The 25113-nt window shown below is 43.9% G+C and overlaps 1 protein-coding gene across 1 annotated transcript; it reads left to right on the forward strand.

Moving 5' to 3' along the window:
- C5H4orf51 (chromosome 5 C4orf51 homolog) lies at positions 1 to 24502 on the forward strand. The gene is made up of 7 exons (XM_065405705.1): positions 1 to 230; positions 3615 to 3691; positions 7131 to 7189; positions 11906 to 11984; positions 12104 to 12195; positions 22907 to 22982; positions 24309 to 24502. Exons 1-7 carry the CDS (start codon positions 1 to 3, stop codon positions 24500 to 24502), a joined length of 807 nt encoding a protein of 268 aa, XP_065261777.1.
- The last annotated feature ends 611 nt before the right edge of the window (positions 24503 to 25113 follow it).

The following is a 25113-nucleotide window of genomic DNA, read 5'->3' on the forward strand; positions in this document are numbered from 1 at the left end:
ATGAGCTATCTCTTCTTAGCTCCTGAATTGCCTTTGCCCTTTAGTCCTCTCTCTCCTCAAGCTTTTGGAGAAATCCAACGCCATGCTGGGGAAGCCTGGAGACGGGAGGCTCAAAGAGAGGCCAACTGTGCAACAACATATTCTGCTGGTTATGGAAAAAAGGAGCTGGCTGAACCTGCAAGAACCAAACCCTCCTCTCCTACCAGGATAAACAGACCTCATCCACCAGAGTAAGGTTTATTCCTATTTAGTGGAGCCTACAATATGTAGTTTTTTGAGTGGAAAAATAAATTCCTCTTAGAGGTAGAGGCTAGGAGAGGCTTATTACACTAGGCCTTTCTTATTCTTCATCTCTTCTAAGAGGAATTTGAACATACACTTCTACCCCGATATAACACAAATTCGGATATAACGCGGTAAAGCAGTGCTCCGGGGGGGGCGGGGCTGCGCACTCCGGCGGATCAAAGCAAGTTCGATATAACACGGTTTCACCTCTAATGCGCTAAGATTTTTGGCTCCCGAGGACAGCGTTATATCGGGGTAGAGGTGTACTGAACTGGAATGAAACCTGACTGCTATAGAAAATGAGCAGGATCAGTTTAGAAATCAAGAATACCCTATAAAAAGATCACCTAATCAAATTTGGCAGGTTCTGTTTAAGACCCAGGATTAAGCTAGCCACACTTCATTATCAATCCTGCAATGGGAACAGCTAGTAAATAACTGCAACAAGGGTTTCTAATGAGATCATAAACTACAAGGGCTCATATTCTTTATGATGTCATCAGAATCCTAACCTAGAATCATTTTATCATTGCCTTGCTACTCAGTTTTTAATTCTAGATCTAGCTCTGTTTTATAAATTAAAGAACTAGAGATATATGTATATATACACTACAGCTTATCTATCCATTTAATGATGGAGACAACTTTCACATTTCAGGCATTACATTCAAGAATTGATGGGGCAGGCTGTAGCGTCTCTCTATTCCTCTCTGCTTTTTGGCTCCTGTCCTGTACCAGAGTCTCTGGACCTGTTAATAGAACAGCAATTAGCAGTAGTGCTGTATTGAAGAACAGTTGATATCACGCATTAGCGTATTAAAGTTTACACAATGCTAGAAGATGGAAACATTTGCAGTGTACATGCTTATTATAAAAATCCATTTTTGATTAAATCCTTATCGAGTCTAACAAGAAACAGGAACCGTCCATCAAGAAATCTCAGAAAGTACTTGAAGGTCAAAAGAAATTGCTTCCTCTGGTTCAGCATCCCTACTTCTTGGTGGAAGCAAATTTAGTTTGCCATAGCAGCATGCTTTTGCAAGCTGTCGAGAGAATGTGATATCATTGTTTATCCTGATTAATATTGGGTCTGATGGAAAACATCTGCTAGTATTTGTTGTCTGATAGAGCCAAAACATGTATATGACTCATGTTATTAATCAGAAATACAGTTCGAAAGACATTCAGGAACTTAGCCATTGCCTAAAGTCTGAGTTTGTGATATGGGAGTTGAGACCTCAGGTGTCTCAAGATTGCAACCATCTTGGCTTTCCCATATTGTTAAGTCAGAAGGGGGATCCCAGCTAGATGGGAGCAAGATCTTGGTATGAAAAAGGGGTCCCAGTCTGGAACCACTGGCCTAAGTATAAGATCTAAAATATATACAGTGTTGTTCCTTTTAAAAAACAAGCAAAAAACCCCTTATAATGCAGAATAAAAGTAAAAATATATTGCCTTACAAAAAAACTAAGGGTGAAATCCTGGCCACATTGAAATCAAGGGGAGTTTTAGTTTCAGTGGGGCTAGGATTTCACTCTAAAATATGATACATTGTTATAGGTGAGACTTTAAATGCCTAAATGTTATGAATTCTCAAGGATAGTTGCAACTCCAACCTAATTTTTGCTGCTCTCGAGTCTCACTTGCCATACATGGCATATGCAGGCCCTCTCCCTACTCATTGTAAAAACAACAATAATTCTGCTCCTCACATCATGGACTGTTCTCCACCCTGCATCCTCCTGTCACTCAATATATGGGCCCGAAACACTCTACATACATATATGAGCAGTTGTTTCTTCAACTCTGGACTCCATCCCCTACATTCCCAAGATAACTTTGTTCTAACTGAGGCTTTTCTCTAGTTCCCATCCTGGAAGTATCTAGGTGCTTCCCGGGTAAATTAAATCTGTTAGATCAGGAGAGCAGGCAGGGATATGTCTGCACATAGGTGAAGAATGCATCAGAATGGTGTCCCAATGGGGAAGAGTTTGGACTGCATGCAGGGGGTGGGCTGGAGTAGTACAGAGTTTGGAAATGAAGTAGATTCTGGAACATTAATTGAAAGTTTTCTGACTTTACAATGTATATATTCCTTCCTTGCATAATGTTGTTACAAATTTGGGGCGTGTCTTCTCCTGTACTAGTTCCCAAGAGGAGGAGGAGGATGTAGTGAACAACTTTCCCTCACCCAGGCAGCAGAGCAGGATCTTTGAGAGAGTGAGGGGGAAGGCTTGCTGACCTGTGCACCATGTCTCTACGGGAACGAAGTTTACCATTTGGTTAATGGGGGGTGTCTTTCCAAGGTACCAGGCAGCTAGTGCTGTCAGTACCATGCACTGAGCTCACATTACTCCCATTCACACACTGACATTGTCCCTTCTGGCAGTGGAGAATCTTGCCCTGACTGGTAGGGTTTTGTAGTAGATCACTAGTCAATCTCACAATGCCAGACACAGCAGGATTTAGGGTATTCCAAAGCACCTCAGTGATTTAGACATCTTGAGTCCCATTTTCGAAAATGTTTTAGGCACTCAGGGCCAGATTTTTAAAGGGATTTAGGTGTTGGTCAGCTGAGTGCACCAACACACAACCCCTGGATGGCTTAGTGGAATTTTCAGCCCCAAGTTAGGTGGCTCCATGCTATGTAGGCTCCCTGTAGAATCCTTGGGGATAGTTAAGCACTTAAAAAGAGGGTTTTTACAAGTCAGCCACCTAAGCTAGCCAGGAATGAAATGCGGAGAAGGGGGGGGGGGGGAGAGTCTAAGGTGCTTAAGAAGCTGACCTGCTGTGACTGGCTGATGAGCCACAGATAGATTCCTTCTTCCACTTAGCTGCAAATGGTCTCCGAGAGTTAAGAATTGTCTCCTGCAATCCTGCTCCTAGAGACATACATACAAATCCTGTAAAACAACTATAGAACTAGAATGGCATCTCCCATGTAACAGTTTGAAAAGCTATGTCTTATTGACGCGCTAGAGCATAACAAATGTTCTAAGTGCCAGGGGAAAATAACAGACCTTTTTTTGGTGCTTAGTTCCCTAAGGTTTCTTCCTCCTAAGCAGCTTGTACTGGGCACTGTCAGAGACAGGATACCCAACCAGATGGACCATTGGGCTCTTGTTCTTGTGTTGATGGGCATGGCATAAGAACCTAAATAAAACAGATTTTTAAAAACACCTGCATAACTTATTGTAAATAAAGAAAACTGACCAATGACAAGGTAAAGATGCTGCAAATTTATCATATCGCACAAGCTTGTAGAAATAAAGCAGCCTTTTGTTTGATCTAAAAGACTTAAACGTTCTCTCCCCCTGTGTGTTCTCTAGAGTGTTTATGGTAAACCAGCTTCATTATATACCTGGATATTACAACAGTGATAAACAAACTGCTGCAGCTGACAAAGGTAAATCTAACACACTTAGTTATTCTGAAGAGGATTCCTTAGCCAATCTGGCATCCTCTGTGATTTCTAGATTCTTGTTACTGATGGAGCAATGACAATGATTTAGAGGTATGGAGAGACTTAGGTTTGAGGGGAGAGTGAAAACACTTGGAAAGTTTCATCTAGGTGGAAGAGGAGACATAATAGAGCAACTGGGAGCTGGCCAGAGCAGCTGCAGGATGACTGGACCTGGGCTGCAGTGTTTACAGGCAGTGCCCAGATGGTGCTGTGGAGCAGTGTTCCTTAGCCCTGCAGCCACCAGCTATCCAGCATCTGAGGCAGTGGCAGCTCAGCCCTCTCAGCATTCAGTATGTCTCTGCGCCTTCTGGGGGTGCTCCCTCTAGCTAGTCTGGTAAAATGGGCCAGTCAACCAGGCAGTTACCAAGTAGGCCACCAGTCAAGGACTGCCAGAGAAAGATAAACATTTGTTTCAGGGAATTGTCAGGTGAAAGACAAGCAGTTGCAAAATGGCCCATGGACAATGGATACAAACGGGTTGACTGAAACTCAAAGGAACCTGGATCTGATCCAACCAAAGTCCCTCCTCCTCACCCTCCCCAATCAAATCTTTTCCCTGGAAAATTCCTGGTTCCTGGCCCAGCCAATGCTACCTCCAGCACTTTCTGGGTAATGTCCCCACATAGATCCAAAGTTTGTGGGTCCATAGGCCCCCTCTGATCCCAGGAGGCTACGTTAATTCACCCATGGGAAGAAAGAAACAGTGGCTGCAGACACCATTTATTAAGGTCACTAAATGTCATCTGTCATTAGACACAATTTAATATTACATTTGAACATAGACTGCAATAATTGCTAGAATTTATTCCTCCTACTAAACTTAAGCCATGGTATGTTTTAGTATGTCTGTCTATACATGTATAAGCAGCATTACTTTTAAATAAAACACCCACAGCATTTCATTAATAGCAGCATAAGATTTGGGGATCACAATTACAGAAGTATAGTATTAACTCCTGGAGCTTCCTCACATAATTACAGTGTGGTATCATCACTTTCAACATCAATCTTTCTCACTAAGCAACAAAGAGTCCTGTGGCACCTTATAGACTAACAGATGTATTGGAGCATAAGCTTTCATGGGTGAATACCCACTTCGTCAGACGCATGTACGAAGTGGGTATTCACCCACAAAAGCTTACGCTCCAATACATCTGTTAGTCTATAACGTGCCACGGGACTCTGTTGCTTTTTACAGATCTAGACTAACACGGCTACCCCTCTGATACTTGAATCTTTCTCACTGTATACCACAATTTATTTCTGAAGTTAGAGTTCATGGATTGGGGATCTAGACTGGGGACCGTAGACATGCCAACAAATTAGGGCTATATTAAATGACCTTAATTAAATGACCTTAATTAAAACTATATTGAAACTAAGATCTTTTTCAGCAAGACAGAGTTCAAGCTGTAATGTAGGTTTATTTTGAAGCTGTTGGTGAACTTGTGAAAATTCCTGGTTCCTGGCCCAGCCAGTGCTACCTCCAGCACTTTCTGGGTAATGTCCCCACATAGATCCAAAGTTTGTGGGTCCAAATAGGTAACTAATTGTCCCTTCCCATCCTTTGATCAAATACATCTACTCTTCCTACTTTGTTTAGGTTGCCAAAACATCTAAATTTACTACACTACAGTGTTTCCTTTATGTAGCATATGAAATAATGCAAATACCAGATTATGGTTAAATACTATATAGCAGTAAATCACTTTGCTTTTTTATTTTAGTGGCAACATCTTTTTTTTGCCGAAAAGATGCACCGAAGAAGTGAGGTTTTTACCCACGAAAGCTTATGCCCAAATAAATCTGTTAGTCTTTAAGGTGCCACCAGACTCCTTGTTGTTTTTGTAGATACAGACTAACACAGCTACCCCCTGATACTTGTATTGCTGAAGTCTCTGACTGACAAAGTGTTAAGTTACTAGGTTAGTCTCCTTCATTTGTCGTCTCCTGAATTTTTTTAAAAACTATCAAAGAAACCTTCATGAAACACCATACCAATGAAAAGTCCCACATCAATGCTCTGTCAAAGAATGGGAAGTCCCACTTCTACACTGGCCGTTTACCTCTAGCTATATCTGAGTTTTGCAGAATTAAAATCCTTAAACAACCGTAACAATATTTTGCACTGATCTAGCACTTTGCATCTTCCTCGTGCTGTTCAAATCTTTAACTCAGTAATCGTCTACACACCACTGTGAGGGAGGCAAGTATCACCTTGATTTTATAGAGGAGGAAACAGCCAAGGAGAGGTTAAAGTGACTTGCCCAATAGTACACAGCAAGTCAGTAGTACAGCTGGGATTACAGCTCAGGAGGTTCCTGGCTCTCACTAGACTACACTGCTGTTTAAAAAGGTCATATCCCAGAACAGTGCACAAAGTTAGTTTATTATTGATAATGATCTAATAAAGGGCTCTAGCTGTATTAATGAGTCATTACATAATATCTTTAATAATCCAGAATTAGCAACTCAGTAAAAGAATTGCAGCATTCCATTGTTATGGGGCAGCAGTGCATCCATAGTTAATTCTCATTGCTCCATATATGCATTTTTTGTGCTAGCTGTTTCAATAGCGTTTTAATTAAAATGAATCACATTCAAAAAGTAGATGTAAATATTTGTAACTAACATTTATATTACTTAGTATATTAGATATACTCAGCTCTCAGATCTTGTTTAACTATTCTAACCCAGATTGTGCTTCTTGGACCCATGTGCAATGGTAGGGCTCTTTCTCCACCACTGCAGTGGCCACCTGGCATGGTCCATGCTCTGCACTGGTGGAGTGGGAGGGACTGGCCAGGTTAGGAGAAGGATGCATATTGCCCCCCATCTGACCAAGTAGAAATTTCTCTGATAATTTACTAAATATAAGCCCAGGTTGTATTATTTTTCTGCTGGAGTGTGCTGGAGACAGCCATGGTCAGAGGAGAACCTGATATTACAGTTCCAATGGACTTGTGTCGCTGGGGAGCCAGTGAGTGGGTTGGGAGAAGGTGGCTGCTGAGGAGACACAAAGCCTCCATGCAGATGGACCTTATCTCCTTCAGAGCACTGGAGAGCTGCCAAGTTTGGGAGCAGGCCTTGGGCCGTTCATTCAGGGAGGCAAACCTGCTCCTCACATGGCAAAATGTGGCAGGGGAGGTGAATAACTGCTAGGAGATCACCTCCTCTGTGGCCCCATCCCGCAAATTTTCCCCAGGAGGGTGGAGGATGAGCTGGGCAGACACTGTTTAATTTGGTAGCCTAATTTTCCTCTCTGTATATATTTGTGTATTGTAAAATTTAACACATTATCAAATTGATTATCGTTTTTATCAAGAAATTGGACTGAACATTGTACTTACTGTAAGGCTTCTATTTCTTGTTTTCCTTCCAGGCAAATGCCATGAATATCCAGGTTACAGAGAGGATTCTAAATATGTCAGACAACGAGTAGTAAGTACAGAATTTGAAGTTAATTTGTATCTGATCATTTAAATCTATAGATCTTGCGTTGACAATAGAAGGCGTCAGCATTTTATCCTAGTCAAATGACTGAAGATTTATTAAAAAATGGTTACCTGCCTGTAACTGTTGTTCTTCGAGATGTGATGCAGACGTGTATTCCATGTGGGCATGTGCACACCCCACTCACTTGAGCCAGAGAACTTTGCCTAGCAGTACCCTTTGGGGGGTGTGCTCGTGCCCTGGAGCCGTAGCCCGTTGCCTGCTCATATAAGGATGGCACTGCCCCAAACCTCTCAGTTCCTTCACACCGAATATCAGGAGTACAGACTCTGATGCAGACGGGACGGAGGGTGGGTCGTGGAGTACATGTCTGCATCGCATCTCGAAGAACAAAAGCAACAGGTGGGTGTTTTTTCTTCTTTGAGGAGATGCATTCCATGTGGGCGACTCGCAAACCGTACTAATAGGAGGTGGGGCTCTGAGTGTACTTACAGAAGGGCCACAGGACTGCCTTTCTAAAGTTTGGATTTCCTCTGGATGCAGCCGTAATGGCATAGTGGTTTGCAAAAGTATGCACAGAGGACCAAGTAGCAGCCCTGCAAATGTCCAATATAGGAATGTCACTTAGAAATGCTGTTGACATCACCTGAGTTCTTGTGGAATGTGCTCGTATCCCTTGAGGCGGCGTAGTCTGGGCTACTTCATGCTGTCATGATACAGGAAGTTATCCACCTGCAGATTGTCTTGAAGAGACTGCTTGACCCTTCATTCAGTCTGCATATGAAACAAACAGAGGAGGTGAGGAACTGAAAGGTTTAGTTCTATCCAGATAAAAATCTAAACATTACTTGACATCCAATGTGCGAAGATGCTGCTTCTCTGGGATTGAATGCAGCTTAGGGAAGAACACTGGTAGATATTTAACTTGGTTCAAGTGAAACTGGGAAATCACCTTAGATAGAAACTTTAGGGTGTGGCTGCAGGGGTCCTTTGTCTCTGCAAAACTGTGTGTAAGGAGGCTCTGCCATCAAAGCCTGCAACTCACACACTCTCCTTGCAGATGTTATCGCCACAAGGAAGGCATTTTTCTGACACAGAAGGGGGAAAGAAGAAGTTGCCAGAGGCTCAAATGGAGGTCTCATAAGAGCCTCTAAAACTGAATTAAGGCCCTACAAAGGAACCAGCTCTTTAACTGATGTATGGAGATGAGTGACTCCTTTCAAGAATCTCACTGCCATGGAATTTGAAAACACCAACTTCTCATGCATAGGTGGATGAAATGCCAAAATTCCTGCCAGGTGGACTTTCAATTAACTAAATATAAGACTGGAAGACTGAAGGTATAACAGATTCTGGCTTCTACCCAGGATATCTTGGAGTGTCGGTTGAACTCCCTGGGCTAACCAACATACCGAGAATCACTTCCATTTGGCTGAATAGGCTGCTCAGTGGAGAGCTTCCCCCTATTAAACAAGACCTGCTGAACACACTCTGAACATCAGTCCTCTTCCTCCTCATTTAGCCATGCAATCACTACCAGGGAGATAGGGGTCTGGTGAGAGTAGAAACCCTCAAACCCTTGCATGGGAACAAAGTATTGTTTCTCCGAACGCTTTGCCAAAAGGTCAATGAAGTGGGGATATTCCAGAGCACCTTTGCAGGCCTTTCATTTATTGGGAGGGCTACTCTCTCTCGAGCTGATGATTGGAAAATATCCAGCAGTTTATACATAATCTTCTGCAGGAATTCCCCGTGGATGCCCAAAGTAGTGGTCATATTCCTCAGGAGGTCTTGATACACCTTAAAGTCCTCGGGCACCGGGGGAGAGGAAGATTCTGGCATGGTAGAGTCATCCAGGGAGGACGAGAAGGCGGTTCACTGCACCAACGATGGATCGTGTTCTTGCACCACAGGATTGGGTCAGAAGAGCCCCGTGGGTCCCGAGGGAATGGACTCAGTGGTCACTTGCAGCTGAGACAGTATGGGAGTAGGAGTCACTGTCGGGACCAGTGATATCTCTCTGGATTAGGTCAAGGAGTAGGACAGTAGGGACTGTGGACTGTCCCAGGGATTCCAAGGAAACCACTAGGCATACAGATAAAGCACTGGTGGTCAGTAGGCACCAGACCAAGAGCCCCTATCCTGATCTCAGCACCGATAGTGATCCAAGGGCAATCTGGCGAGGATGACGACACTGACCTAGATCTTGAGGAATCTTGGAGGTTCTGTGGTGACAAATGGGGGAGCCAGCACTGATGGGCCAAACAACTGATCAGACTCATCTGAAGCCCAATATGGAGGCAGCATTGGTACTGAAGAGGAGTGGGGAACTAGCACCAGTGGCACCAAATGGGACCCACTCCTGCTTGGTACCAGGAGAGGCACTGGCACCGAGGCCAGTACTAAACTGGATGATGGGATCTGCCACCATGACAATGACAGGACCCAAGGATGCACGACATTAAGTGGGCCTTTGGTGCCAGGCCCAGTCTCGATGCCACAGTCTGCAGCCCGGGTGATGCGAGCTGTGGTGCTGACAGACCTGGCGACTCTGCAACATGGCCAGAAGGTGATGGAGCACAATGGAGGAAGAGCCAGTAAAAGTCATAGCACTGGAGAACTCCTGAACTAGAGTCCAGGATTGAGAGGCAAAGAAGGTCTGATGCTGCCTGGTATGCTGTTGGCATGGAGATGGTTGGCTCTGGTGCCAATGTCGTCGGTACTGGACTCAATGGACGCCCCATGGCTGAAACCGCCAGGGACTGCTGTCTGGGGCCGCAGACTGCGGCAGTCCTGGCCGGCCCGGGAAAGCTGCCTGGGGCCGCCCGAGCAGTGGCTGGTGTGGCTGTCCCCGGGGCGACCTGAGCATCTGCCCCAGAGCATCTCCTTGGGCGGCCCTGGGGTCAGCCACACTGGCCTTTGCAGAAGTCACGGAGGTTGCAGAAAGTCACAGAATCTGTGACTTCTGTGATCTCCATGACAGACACGGAGTCCTACTCAGCCTGCTCCAGAAGGTGCTGCTTCAACCACAAGTCTCTTGTCCCGAGTCCTCTTTGTGAATGACTTGCAGATGGAGCACCACTCTTTAATGTGTCCCTCAATAAGACACAACAAGCACTTTGGGTGGGGGTTGCTGTTGGTGATGGCCCTGCTACATGATGTACAATGCTTGAACCCCATGAGGGCATCTCACAGGGAAGCCAACTACTCTACTAACACTAAACTAACATTTAAACTACATCTAAGATACAACTAAGATACTACTACTACTATATACAAGCAAAGTTCTCAGAAAACTGAGGGTGGAAGTATGAGGTGAAGACACCACACAGCTCTGATTCTAGCCATGGGCGGTGAGAAGGAACAGAGGGGTTTGGGACGGCACCACCCTTATTTGGCCAGGGGAGGGGCTACATAGGCAGGGTGTGAGCGCCTTCCCTACAGGGGCTGCTAGGCAAAGTTCTCCGGCTCTGGTGCACAGCACGTGCACGTGCCCACATGGAATATACGGCTGCAACTACTTGAAGAAGATTATAAGTTATGATGGGAGAAACACACATAAAACAAACGGGGGTAATTAAATCAATCTACTCAGCATCAATTTGGCTTCAGTTAGACAAATGTGTTCATTTTGGGACAGCCCGTTTCGGCAAACTGGAAAGAGAAGTTAGGAGAAAGCGACAAAGATGCAAGGTTTGGAAAATAAAACCTGTGAGGAAGGAGTTAAAGACTAGAGTGTGTGTAGTCTGCAGAAAAGACAAGTGAAGGGGTAAGGATGCTGTGCTCTTGCCTTTATTGTAATATCTGCAGATATATGTATTTGAATTAACAAAGCAATAAAGGCTTTTGGTGCTGCATTTTCTTTTTAATGCTTATTGGTTGAAGTAATTGGATCTGTTATTGTGTTCATTAGGAATACCAGCTGGGCTTCTATGGCCAATGACTTGTGAACAAGACCTATTGGAGGTCAAAACATTGGAGGGCCTGCTCTCAATAGCTCCCAGTGGGCAATACATTTAAAATGGGTATAATGTTTTACCACTTTTAAATACTATTGTGTTTTTCCCCTCTATCTGGCCTGCCTTAGAATTGCATTTTTGATTGTTTGGAGTCTAACTAGCCATTTGGAGATGGATTTGGAAGATATACACTCATTAATTTAATTTTGTGACTTCTTTTTAAGGGCAAGTTATTGCACCACTGAAGTCAATGGAAATATTGACATTGACTTCATTTGTAGGAAGATTGATCCCTAAATGCTAGCCTGTATTTCTTGAATGGCACTGAGGCATTTGCTCAACCATCCTATCCTCATTCTGTATGCTGAACCACACACACACACACACACTCTCTCTCTCTCTCAGAAGCTATACCTGCTAATCATAGATGATACCCAGAGACAGTGGGCCTGATTTTCAGAAGTGCTGGCCATCCATAGCTCCTATTGATGTCAGCTGGCGTTGTGAGTAGGCAGCTCTTCTTAAAATCAAGCCCATATAATAAAACATGCCTGGTTACAGCAGGTCTGCTTGTTTTCAGATTCACTGCAGTGCTCTCATTTCTGTTTGCTGCTGCTCTGTGGAACTGTTAGGACAGCATCACACAGTATATCTGAATATAGACACTTGCTAGTGATGTATTGTGATGTGCTCAGATTGGCAGCCTTGGTATAAGAAGCAATGATTTGTTACTATCTTTTTACAGGTGTATCAAAATATGTACTGTGGTGCTTCAAAGTCACATCAGGCAGCTCAGAACTGGATAAAACATGCCAGTGAAAATGGTGAGTGTAACCCTAAATCACTCCCCTGAGGCCTCATTTGCTTCCCATAAATATAAATCTTCCATGTTTCAAATTCTCTGCTGGTTTTCAGCCTATTTTTTTTCACCACTTCATGATAGAGGGCAGAAATATTGAGAAAATGAAAAATTTTGCAGTGGAAAGTCAGAAGATGCAGACTATACCACACAAGATAAAGACGTATAGCTGTTATGTAAGTAGCTTTCATTGTATAACTTTTCTAGAACAGGCCCCTTGTGTGGCCTAGGCAGAAGACCCAGGTTCTAGAGCTACTCAAAACCAGCCATCTTCTCTGAAGGCAGAAATTCAAATCCCTCTTTATAACACCTCTGTGCCTTCTTCCTGCAGCCTCCAGTACACAGTATGCCTAGGAGCTGGGCAAATTTTCTGATCAAAACTTTTCTCAGCAACAAATGCAGATTTGGGTGAACTGAAACATTTTACAATTTCATGCAGAATTCACCAAATTGTTTCTGTCAGAAAAAAAAAATCCCCCCAAAATCCAACTGTTTCATTTTAACGTTTAAAAACTGAAACATTTTTTTTAATTCAAAATTTCCTTTAATTAAAAAATGCCTTAAAAAAAGCTCAAAATCAAAATGAAACATTTAGAAACAAAGTGTTTATTTCCACTCCAAACAATTTTTTTGGAATTGCCAGCAAACCAAATAATATCAGTTATTTGCACAACTCTAGGTATGACCTTCCTGAACTCATCCACAGAGCCTCCACCCTGTCCATATTTAAGTCCCTCTTAAAGACCCATTTTTGTCATGTTGTTTACAGTGAATCAAGTTGATTTGTATAGCCATTGCCTATTATTGTTCCTATTTTCCTAGCCTCTGTTTACTTGTCTATCCGTCTTTATATTGTGGTCTCCTCTGAGCAGGGACCATCCTTCTCAAGTATTTGGAAAGTGCCTAGCAGTGCCCATTATGTGCTATAAATAAACAACAAATCCCATTTTTGCAAAGCCCTTTCATGCCAATTTCTTCATTGACCATATCTTTGCACCTTCTTTGAGGTGAACCATCTACCTATTACTAACATTGCAATTGCTTCAACTTTATTGTGTGTCAGAATCTCCTACCTTGTAAATTCTGACAGATCTTTCTCCAGTGCTAGAATTGCCAGGCAAGGTAGAGATCTTGACAGCAAGATGTTGTAATCTTCTGTACCACTGCTGAAGATGGTAAGGGAAATAATGATGCATCACCTACCACTTAAAATCATGGTGTTGGATAAGGTTTCCCTACCAGTCCACTGTCAAAATGCTTGTGGCTTCTCCAGCATACATAGAACTTCCTTCACAAGTGTGAGTGATACTTCAGTATAAAGTCCTAGCTCAGAATCCCAGGACTTCCTGATTTCCACTATGTTTTTGGGGTCTGTCTTATCACAATGAGGCTAAATGATGTTGATCCAGATGTAAAGACACAAAAAGATTAAAAGCACCCACATAGTATGGTGATTGGTGCTCTAAAGATACAAGATATAGGTCTTTGGCACTAATAGAACTTCAATATTGCCAGCTAGGTAAATCTGTTTTATAGTCACAAAACAAACTTTCAATCAACTTAATCTAAACTTGAAGGAAAATCTCTCTTTTTTCATATCTGATGTAGAAGCAATTAAAATATAAAAAGCAAATCAAAGATCTATTCTCCAAAATATATTCCATTATATACACACATTTCTCAGAAACTTAGTGTCCAGCAAACACCAAGAGACTAAAATACCAAGAGTTAAAAATTCACAGAATCCATAGAAGGTTCACCTTTGTGGTTCAGAAGAGACACCTCTTTATTCTGTTTTGCCTTCTGATCTGGGTTCTTTGAAGCCATCTTACTGCAGAGAAGGGGGGAAAAAAAGATGTTGCCACTAAAATAAAAAAGCAAAGTGATTTACTGCTATATAGTATTTAACCATAATCTGGTATTTGCATTATTTCATATGCTAAATAAAGGAAACACTGTAGTGTAGTAAATTTAGATGTTTTGGCAACCTAAACAAAGCAGGAAGAGTAGATGTATTTGATCAAAGGATGGGAAGGGACAATTAGTTACCTATGATTTATCTTCTCTGAAAATAAAATTTGACTGAATTCCTGTTTTTGAGTCTTGTGCTTTTAGTGTGAGATGGAGCGCTAGTGGAGTTCTTTGCTTAAGTTTTTTTCCTCTGGTAGGTGAGTATCCTGAACAGACTCTGTGTCTCAGCAGCAAAGTGCTTCTAATCCCCTCTGAATAGTTTATGCCAGAAATACACATTTATGTGATAGTATGATCAGAAAGAAAGTAATCAAAAGCTTTTACTTCCCAAATCTCAGTGGAAGTTGAGTGGGCAAGCAAGTCAAATGATAATTTCAGAGAAGCTAACTTGCAGGTTAATTTTCCCTTCTCTGAACATACTAAATTGACTGGATTTCTACTCTTAGGCCTGGTCTATACTGGGGGGGGCGGGAAATCGATCTAAGGGTATGTCTACACTACGAAATTAGGTCGAATTTATAGAAGTTGGTTTTATAGAAATCGGTTGTATACAGCCGATTGTGTGTGTCCCCACATAAAATGCTCTAAGTGCATTAAGTCGGCGGACCGCGTCCACAGTACCGAGGCTAGCGTCGACTTCCGGAGCGTTGCACTGTGGGTAGCTATCCCACAGTTCCTGCAGTCTCCGCCACCCATTGGAATTCTGGGTTGAGATCCCAATGCCTGAATGATGCAAAACACTGTCGCGGGGGGTTCTGGGTACATGTCGTCAGGCACCTCCCCCTCCGTCAGAGCAACGGTAGACAATCGATTTGCGCCTTTTTACCTGGGTTACCTGTGCAGACAACATACCACGCCAAGCATGGAGCCCGCTCAGCTCAGCGTCACCATATGTCCTCTGGGTGCCGGCAGACGTGGTACTGCATTGCTACACAGCAGCAGCTAATTGCCTTTTGGCAGTAGACGGTGCAGTATGACTGGTAGCCTTCATCGGCGATCTGGGTGCTGGCAGACGTGGGGCTGGCAGATGTGGGGCTGCATTGCACACAGCAGCAGCCCCTTGCCTTTTGGTAGAAGATGGTATATTACAACTGGTATCCGTCATCATCGTACTGCAGTGGCTGTCAATCGTGGGCACCTGGGCAGACATGCTCAGTCCTATCGAACTGTCTTGACGATGATGGCTATCAGTCGTAGTATGCTATTGTCTGCCAAGCGCCCAGTATTTTCTGCACCCAGAAGATGCCGAGGGCTATCAGTCATGCTGCACCGTCGTCTGCCAGCTTAAGATGTAAAAAATAGATTTGTTCTGTATTCATTTGCTTCCCCCTCCCTCCGTGAAATCAACGGCCTGCTAAACCCAGGGTTTTGAGTTCAATCTTTGGGGGGCCATTCTGTGTGACAGTTGTTTGTGTTTCTCCCTGATGCACAGCCACCTTTGTTGATTTTAATTCCCTGTACCTGTACGCCATGTTGTCACTCGCCCCTCCCTCCGTCCGTCAGATACTAGTTTCGCGCCTTTTTTCAGACCAGACGCCATAGCTAGCACTGGGATCATGGAGCCCGCTCAGATCACCGCGGCAATTATGAGCACTATGAACACCACGCGCATTGTCCTGGAGTATATGCAGAGCCAGGACATGCCAAAGCAAAACCAGGACCAGCCGAGGAGGCGATTGCAGCGCGGCCACGAGAGTGATGAGGAAATTGACATGGACATAGACCTCTCACAAGGCACAGGCCCCAGCAATGTGGAAATCATGGTGTTACTGGGGCAGGTTCATGCCGTGGAACGCCGATTCTGGGCCCGGGAAACAAGCACAGACTGGTGGGACCGCATCGTGCTGCAGGTGTGGGACGATTCCCAGTGGCTGCAAAACTTTCGCATGCGTAAGGGCACTTTCATGGAACTTTGTGACTTGCTTTCCCCTGCCCTGAAGCGCCAGAATACCAGGATGAGAGCAGCCCTCACAGTTGAGAAGCAAGTGGCGATAGCCCTATGGAAGCTTGCAACGCCAGACAGCTACCGGTCAGTCGGGAATCAATTTGGAGTGGGCAAATCTACTGTGGGGGCTGCTGTGATCCAAGTTGCCAGGGCAATCAAAGACCTGGTGATATCAAGGGTAGTGACTCTGGGAAACGTGCAGGCCATAGTGGATGGCTTTGCTGCAATGGGATTCCCAAGCTGTGGTGGGGCGATAGACGGAACCCATATCCCTATCTTGGCACCGGAGCACCAAGCCACCGAGTACATAAACCGCAAAGGGTACTTTTCAATGCTGCTGCAAGCCCTGGTGGATCACAAGGGACGTTTCACCAACATCAACGTGGGATGGCCGGGAAAGGTACATGATGCTCACGTCTTCAGGCACTCCGGTCTGTTTCGAAAGCTGGAGGAAGGGACTTTCTTCCCGGACCAGAAAATAACCGTTGGGGATGTTGAAATGCCTATCGTGATCCTTGGGGACCCAGCCTACCCCTTAATGCCATGGCTCATGAAGCCGTACACAGGCAGCCTGGACAGTAGTCAGGACCTGTTCAACTACAGGCTGAGCAAGTGCCGAATGGTGGTGGAATGAGCATTTGGACGTTTAAAAGCGCGCTGGCGCAGCTTACTGACTCGCTCAGACCTCAGCAAAAAGAATATCCCCATTGTTATTGCTGCTTGCTGTGCGCTCCACAATATCTGTGAGAGTAAGGGGGAGACATTTATGGTGGGGTGGGAGGTTGAGGCAAATCGCCTGGCCGCTGATTACGCGCAGCCAGACACCAGGGCGGTTAGAAGAGCACAGCAGGGCGCGGTGCGCGTCAGAGAAGCTTTGAAAATGAGTTTTGTGACTGGCCAGGCTACGGTGTGAAACTTCTGTTTGTTTCTCCTTGATGAACCCTCCGCCCCCCCCCCGGTTCACTCTACTTCCCTGTAAACCAACCACCCCACCCTCCCCTCCCCCCTTCGAGCACTGCTTGCAGAGGCAATAAAGTCATTGTTACTTCACATTCATGCATTCTTTATTAATTCATCACACAACTAGCGGGATAATTGCCAAGGTAGCCCGGGATGGGTGGGGGAGGAGGGAAGGAAAAGGACACACTGCAGTTTAAAACTTTAACTCTTATTGAAGGCCAGCCTTCTGATGCTCGGGCAATCATCTGGGGTGGAGTGACTGGGTGGCCGGAGGCCCCCCCACCGCGTTCTTGGGCGTCTGGGTGAGGAGGCTATGGAACTTGGGGAGGAGGGCTGTTGGTTACACAGGGGCTGTAGCGGCGGTCTCTGCACCTGCTGCCTTTCCTGCAGCTCAGCCATACGCTGGAGCATATCAGTTTGATGCTCCAGCAGCTGGAGCATCGACTCTTGCCTTCTGTCTGCAAGCTGACGCCACCTATCATCTTCAGCCCGCCACTTGCTCTGTTCATCCCGTGATTCAGCCCGTCACCTCTCCTCTCGTTCATACTGTGCTTTTCTGTAGTCTGACATTGACTGCCTCCACGCATTCTGCTGTGCTCTTTCAGCGTGGGAGGACATCTGGAGCTCCGTGAACATATCATCCCGAGTCCGTCGTTTTCTCCTTCTAATCTTCACTAGCCTCTGTGAAGGAGAAACATTTGCAGCTGGTGGAGGAGAAGGGAGAGGTGGTTAAAAAAGACACATTTTAGAGAACAATGGGTACACTCTTTCACGTTAAATTTTGCTGTTCACATTACACAGCACATGTGCTTTCGTTACAAGGTCGCATTTTTCCTCTTATATTGAGGGCCTGCCGGTTTGGTGTGAGAGATCACTCACGCAGTGCCAGGCAACAGATTTTGGCTTGCAGGCAGCCATGGTAAGCCACAGTCTTTTGGCTTTTTTAACCTTCTTAACATGTGGGAATGGTTTCAAACAGTAGCGCCCTGATTTCCCATACCAAGCACCCGTTGGGTTGGCCATTTAAAATGGGTTTGCAATGTAAAAGGAGGGGCTGCGGTTTCTGGGTTAACATGCAGCACAAACCCAACTAACCCCCCTCCCCCCCCCACACCCAATTATCGGGGATGATCACTTCATCCCTCCCCCCCACCGCGTGGCTAACAGCGGGGAACATTTCTGTTCAGCAGAGCATGAAGGGGCACCTCTGAATGTCCCCTTAATAAAATCACCCCATTTCAACCAGGTGACCGTGAATGATATCACTCTCCTGAGGATAACAAAGAGCGATAAGGAATGATGTTGTCTGCATGTCAGCAAACACCGGGACCATACGCTGCCATGCTTTGTTATGCAATGATTCCAGACTACGTGCTACTGGCCTGGCGTGGTAAAGTGTCCTACCATGGCGGATGGGATAAGGCAGCCCTCCCCAGAAACCTTTTGCAAAGGCTTTGGGAGTACATGAAGGAGAGCTTTCTGGAGATGTCCCTGGAGGATTTCCGCTCCATCCCCATACACGTTAACAGACTTTTCCAGTAGCTGTACTGGCCGCGATTGCCAGGGCAAATTAATCATTAATCATTAAACACGCTTGCTTTTAAACCATGTGTAATATTTACAAAGGTACACTCACCAGAGGTCCCCTGTGTGCCCTCAGGGTCTGGGAGCACGCCTTGGGTGAGTTCGGGGGTTACTGGTTCCAGGTCCAGGGTGATAAACATATCCTGGCTGTTGGGGAAACCGGTTTCTCCGCTTCCTTGCTGCTGTGAGCTATCTACATTATCTTCATCCTCATCTTCCTCGTACCCCGAACCCGCTTCCCTGTGTGTTTCTCCAGTGAAGGAGTCATAGCACACGGCTGGGGTAGTGGTGGCTGCACCCCCTAGCATGGCGTAGAAGCGGCATGTTTGCGGCTCTGCCCCGGACCTTCCGTTTGCCTCTCTGGCTTTGTGGTAGGCTTGCCTTAGCTCCTTAATTTTCACGCGGCACTGCTTTGCGTCCCTGTTATGGCCTCTGTCCTTCATGGCCTTGGAGACCTTTTCTAATATTTTGCCATTTCGTTTACTGCTACGGAGTTCAGCCAGCACTGATTCATCTCCCCATATGGCGAGCAGATCCCGTACCTCCCGTTCGATCCATGATGGAGCTCTTTTGCGATCCTGGGACTCCATCACGGTTACCTGTGCTGATGAGCTCTGCGTGGTCACCTGTGCTCTTCACGCTGGGCAAACAGGAAATGAAATTCACACGTTCGTGGGGCTTTTCCTGTCTACCTGGTCAGTGCATCTGAGTTGAGAGTGCTGTCCAGAGCGGTCACAATGAAGCACTGTGGGATAGCTCCCGGAGGCCAATAACATCGAATTCCGTCCACACTACCCCAATTCCGACCCCCTAAGGCCGATTTTATCGCTAATCCCCTCGTCGGAGGTGGAGTAAAGAAACCGGTTTAAAGGGCCCTTTAAGTCGAAAGAAAGGGCTTCGTTGTGTGAACGTGTCCAGGCTTAATTCGATTTAATGCTGCTAAAGTCGACCTAAACTCGTAGTGTAGACCAGGCCTAAGTTACGCAACTTCAGCTATGTGAATAACGTAGCTGAAGTCGAAGTACTTAGACCTACTGCTGCTGCTCCCCCGTCGACTCCGCCTGCGCCTCTTGCGGCGGTGGAGTACAGGAGTCAACGGGAGAGCGCTTGGGGGTCGATTTATTGCATCTAGACTAGATGCGATAAATCGACCCCCACTGGATCGATCGCTGCCCGCCGATCCGGCGGGTAGTATAGACATACCTTTAAAGGCTAAAAAGCTTAAAAAGGGCTCCACAAAACAATGCATTTTCCAAGCCATAAAGAAACAAGAAATTATCTGTTGTTGTTTTGTGTGTCTCAGGTAAGTGTGGAGAATTCCTGAAACCACCTCTACTGCTAAATAGGAAATGGGATATTTGGGAAAATCTTGATTAGATGATAAAAAGCCAATGGCAGGACCACCTATGGCTTGCACTCCTGTCAAGAAAAATGAAAGAACACGCATTCTTTTGCATAGTAACTTAGTTGAGGAGCTGGACCATACACTAGCAAAAGACTCTCATTCCCATAACAGAAAAACTGTTGGAAAAGGAACACCTCAATAAAGAATCTGCAGGGACTCTTCCCTGTGGAAACTACTTTGGGGATCTGATTCAAGCCCATTGGTCAGATGCATTGTTGGTAGTATTGGCCAGGAACCGAAATTTCTGTTCCATGTGAAATTCTGACATTTTTTGGGGGAAAATTAATTCAAAATCTGAACAAAAAAGTTTGCTTTAGGTCAGTGAACCTGTTTTATTTCATTTCTATTTTGACTTATTTTAATTCTATTTTAAATTGTATTATTTTATACATAATATAAACTAATTTCAATTCAAAGTCATTTCAAAATTAAAAATCAAAATGTTCCATTCTTATAAGCTTGAAATTGAATGTTTCACCCTTATCAAAATACTCTATTTTTTTTTTCAAAACGAAATTTCATCAAAATTGATGTGTTCCTGTAGAACATTTTGATGTCAATGGATTGGCATTTTCTGCTTGAAAAACACTGTCAGAAAATTTTCAGTCAGCTCTAATTGCTGGCTTTTATTTTTGCTTTCTTCTGAGTCATCAGAAGGCATTTAGTGGAGCAGGATACCAAAACTGAAGAACCAATGATGTGATCCTGGCAGGACAAATCCTGTTTCTGCATAAGGGACAGAAGATACCCATGTATGAATGCCAACTTATTTCACTGGATACAACCTATGAGGAAACACAATTGTAGATTGTTCCATAAACTACCTGTCATATGAGTTGGAATTTGGCTAGGATACTGGAAAGTGCCAAGTGATCTTTAATCAGCACAAGTAGCAATGATGCTGACTGCAAAGGTGTAACCTCCAGCAGCTGTGTTCAGCACCACACAAGGCTTTGGTTCATTACTAAGACCATAATGCAGTCACAGGGTGTGATTGGAGCTGAGCAGACATACTGGAGCTAGCTTTAATCTAGCTAGCTCTGGTACTGGCAGCATGCACTGACACGTAGGCCAGCCCCAGGAGTAATTATCCAGGGTACTGAATGGGCTTGTACACCCCACACGCTGCCATGGCTTCACTGCTTTGCTACCTACGCTAGCTAAATTAAAGGTAGCTCCGGTATGTCTACTGGAGCTGCAGTCACACCCCATGACTGCAGTATAGACCAGTGGGAGGAGTGCCTCCCATTGAAACACCTGCATCACCTACCACTGGAGGTTCTTATGAGATCTTCTATTCAAAAATTAACCCATCCTCATACTGTTGGACAGGATAACACCACAAGGTGATATGGCTGCAGTCATGTTACTGAAGTGTTAAAGCAATTCATACATATATAAGCTTTTATAATGCACTTAGAATTCTCTCCTACTAATAATTAGATGTGATTTAAATTTTATTATAAAATTACTCACCGTATCAGACAGACCACCAAAAAACAATAACAATCTCAAAAGGCATTTTATGCATAAAATATGATATCGAGATGTCTGAACTTTGAGAAAGTGATCTGTTTGTGAACCCTTAATTATGTACATATGCATGGTTTGAATGGAGAGAGAAGATTGCTGCTTCTAGTTCTCTCAAGAGAAATCTGTCACTTTTTGAATAAGAATGAACTTTGACTGATGAAAATGAGATCTTTGCACTGTATCACCATGTAATGGGTTTTATTTATTTTTAATTGAAATGCCCACTTGAAAGATAGTGCCTATTCCTTAATTACATTAACATTTTGTTTAGCTTTTTCATTAGGTTCTACTTACATAATCACATTAGAAATAGCTAGCTAGATTTACAAAACTCTTAAAGATGATTGTGTAATAACTATTTAGAGTTCAAACAGGCATCAGTCTAGTTACACAAGAAAAAGGAGCTCTTCAGTTACATTTAAGAAATGTCTCTTGTATGAGTGATAGAGATCAATATATGTCTAGTGCTTTATTCCACAGCATGTTTATAGAGCAATAACTCCTGCAAATATTGGTTCATATTTACACTCCCATACCAATTTAAAAAAAATATTATTCAGCAAGAGATACTAATGGTTTATAACTAGTAGGGCAACTGTTCCTAGTTATATTGCACTACAATTCTATGTTGAATATTGTAATAGAATTTTTTCAAATATTTAGATATTTGTTCAAACAATATAAGAGATTTTAGTCATGTGAATTAATCTGTTCTTAATAATAATCTATTCTGCTGCATCTACCAAGAGATTCTGCATTAGCTTTTCAGCTTGTTTTAGAGTGAATGACTTTTATAGGAATCCCAGATTGCTTTTTGCCTTACATCCATCCAATGGCAGCTCTAGGTGTCCAATGTAGATTTCCTTGGAACTTACTGTTCACTTGGATTGTTTTTTTCACATGAATGAAGGGCAGAAAGTTGTTGTTTTGACCAGGACGCAATCACTGCCAGTACTTCATTCAATATCTCAGCTGATGGGCTATGGTATAGTGAAATGGCCTTTCCTCTAAGGTCTACACTCACCTGAAGTCAGGATTTACTGTTAAAATGTGGGTCTCCCAAATCGCACCAGAATATCCTGGCCACCTTCAAAACTGTAATTACAGAAGTGAGCACAAGGGTGAATGGGAAGTAATAGGAAATATGCCCCACTTTTTGGCACCTTTAAACAGTGAAATATGTGATAGGTTCTAAAACCCAAGTCAATTGCCACTGACTGAGGCAAATGTTTCTGTGAAACTCCCAATTGGATATTCTATTAAACCCTTTTAAAAATCAAATCTTTTGTTCCAGCTCTTGGCTGAAGATTCCAGGCTTCAATCAAAAATAGCAAACAACTTTACAAGTCCTTACCTATGGTCTAATCAGCCACAAAATGAGACCCTTTTAGCGTTACTGGTCACATCAGGCCAGAAAGAACATCAGCGTGGGGAGTATGAGCACAGTAATCAAAGCTAAAGAGCACTTTGTTATGTTTTATTAAAACAGGCAACTTCCCAGCAGAGTAACAAACCCGAGTTTGTCGTTTCAATGAATCACTGGTTGAAGAAAGCTGGAAAAGAAGGTACATGACAGAAATTACCTTTATAGATTTTAAAACTAAAGCATAGTGGGAACACTAGGTTTCTGTATTGCAGAGGACAATACAGGAATATGGGCCACCATTTCAGTAACTACGTCCTTAGTCCATATTTTTCATGTGTGAAGGAAGGGGCATCTCCAAATATTAGACACAACTGAGGGAAGGGAAAAAAAGAACAGAAGCATGAAAAAAGAATGGGAAGTTGTCACCAATTATTTGAAAGTAGGCAAGCAGACTGAAGAATCAGATAGTTCAGTACTGCTGCATCTCATCAGTACTGTTACTGATGAGATGAAATTCAGTCCCTCTTGTAGATATTCTCACATCCAACTTGTAAAAATCAGCTGCTGTGCACATGCGTGCAAGCACAACAGCTGGATTTACATGCAGCATAGACCTATCTCTAGCCTATGTAGTATTAGTATCCCAAGAGCTGTGCAACATGTTGGTAACAAGACCACAAGCCAAGTAAAACCATGCTCATACTGGGTTCAGATACAAGCTCAAAACTTAGCTTAGATTTGTCAAAACATTTGTGATTCGAGCAGATTTTTGGTTTCATACCAAAAATCCACCTGATTTTCATGAGAAGCCAGTTGAAAGTTAGTAATCTCAACTGAACTTTGCATTGAATTTTTAGGCACAGGAGGTGCAAACCCATAGAAAGTAAAACTGACAGAAAGGTTTTCATATGAAACAACTGTGAACTGAAGCTACTGAGTTTCAACACAGCTCCTAGGGCCTGATCCAATTCCCATTCTAGTCAATGGGAATCTTTTCCCTGACTTGAATAGGAATTGATGAGACCCTAAACCACCTCAGTACAGCAAGTAGTGGAAGATTATTTACACTGATGCCTCTGCAGAGGGATGAGAGTATGCGACAAAGTTGAGTTATATTTATACTGCAATAGAAAAATGACAGTAGCTGCTATTAAAATCTTTACAGATGTTTGGCAAGTAAATATTATTGTTACTCCCTAGGTATTTCCTATACTAAGTAGAAGGGATATTTCTGTATTATGGTCTTTTTTAAAAAAAATATTACAATGGCGACTACTTTATGTGTATTTAAAAGATTCATCCTGACAAAAAATCACAAGGCACCAGGCCAGACGGCATCCCAGCTGAGGTTTTTAAAGCTGGTGGAACAATACTCCAGCACAAACTTTGCTAACTTCTCGACAAAATCTGAACCTGCAAAGAAATTCCACCTGACTTTAAGAACGCCAACATTGTTACAATATTCAAGAAAGGGGACAAATCTTTGTGCGGGAACTACAGAGGTATTGCCTCCTCTCCATTGCAGGGAAGGTCCTACTAAACTGCCTTCTCCCCCTTGCTGAGGAACTCCTCCCTGAATCACAGTGTGGCTTCAGGCCATCCCGAGGCACAAATGACATTATCTTCGTGGCACGACAGATTCAGAAGTGCAGAGAGCAACACCCGGAACTGTTCATGGCATTCATCGACCTAACCAAGGCCTTTGACTATCAATCGTGATGCCCTATGGAAGGTGCTATGTAAGTTTGGGTGTCCACAGAAATTCATTTCCATCATCAGACTACTCCATGATGGGATGACTGCCACCACTCTGTGCAATGTCTCAGAGACCAAACCATTCATCATTCGCACTGGTGTCAAGCAGGGCTGTGTCACTGCTCCAACACTCTTCTCCATTTACTCCTGATTCTCATCCATGACCACCTTCCTGATGGAATCAGGATTGAGTATCATATGGATGGTCAATGCCTCAATCTCCGACGACTCCAAACAAAATCTAAGATCACGAAAATTGGCATCACTGACCTTCAGTATGCAGAGGACTGCATCATTCTCACACACAGAGAGACTGACCTGCAAAGTACCCTAAATCTTTTTGCAGATGCCTATGACAACCTTGGTCTCCCTCTCAACATTGGGAAAACCAAGGTACTCTACCAGCCCTCACCTGCACAAACTACTCTTCGTACTCCACAAGTCACCATCAGCAGAGAATCCCTGGAAAATGTGGACCATTTTCCATACCTTGGCAGCCACCTCTCCCAACCAGCCAGTATTGACACAGAAATTGAATATAGGATCCGCGGGGCCAGCACATCCTTTGGAAGACT

Source organism: Emys orbicularis, chromosome 5, assembly GCF_028017835.1.
Source record: "Emys orbicularis isolate rEmyOrb1 chromosome 5, rEmyOrb1.hap1, whole genome shotgun sequence".
NCBI classification, from domain to species: Eukaryota; Metazoa; Chordata; order Testudines; family Emydidae; genus Emys; species Emys orbicularis.

Coding starts and splice junctions, on each gene's coding strand:
- C5H4orf51 (XM_065405705.1), top strand. CDS start 1: ATGAGCTATCTCTTCTTAGCTCCTGAATTGCCTTTGCCCTTTAGTCCT. Junction 3,692..7,130: donor AACTGCTGCAGCTGACAAAG/GTAAATCTAACA, acceptor TTTTCCTTCCAG/GCAAATGCCATGAATATCCA. Junction 11,985..12,103: donor AAAACATGCCAGTGAAAATG/GTGAGTGTAACC, acceptor ACTTCATGATAG/AGGGCAGAAATATTGAGAAA.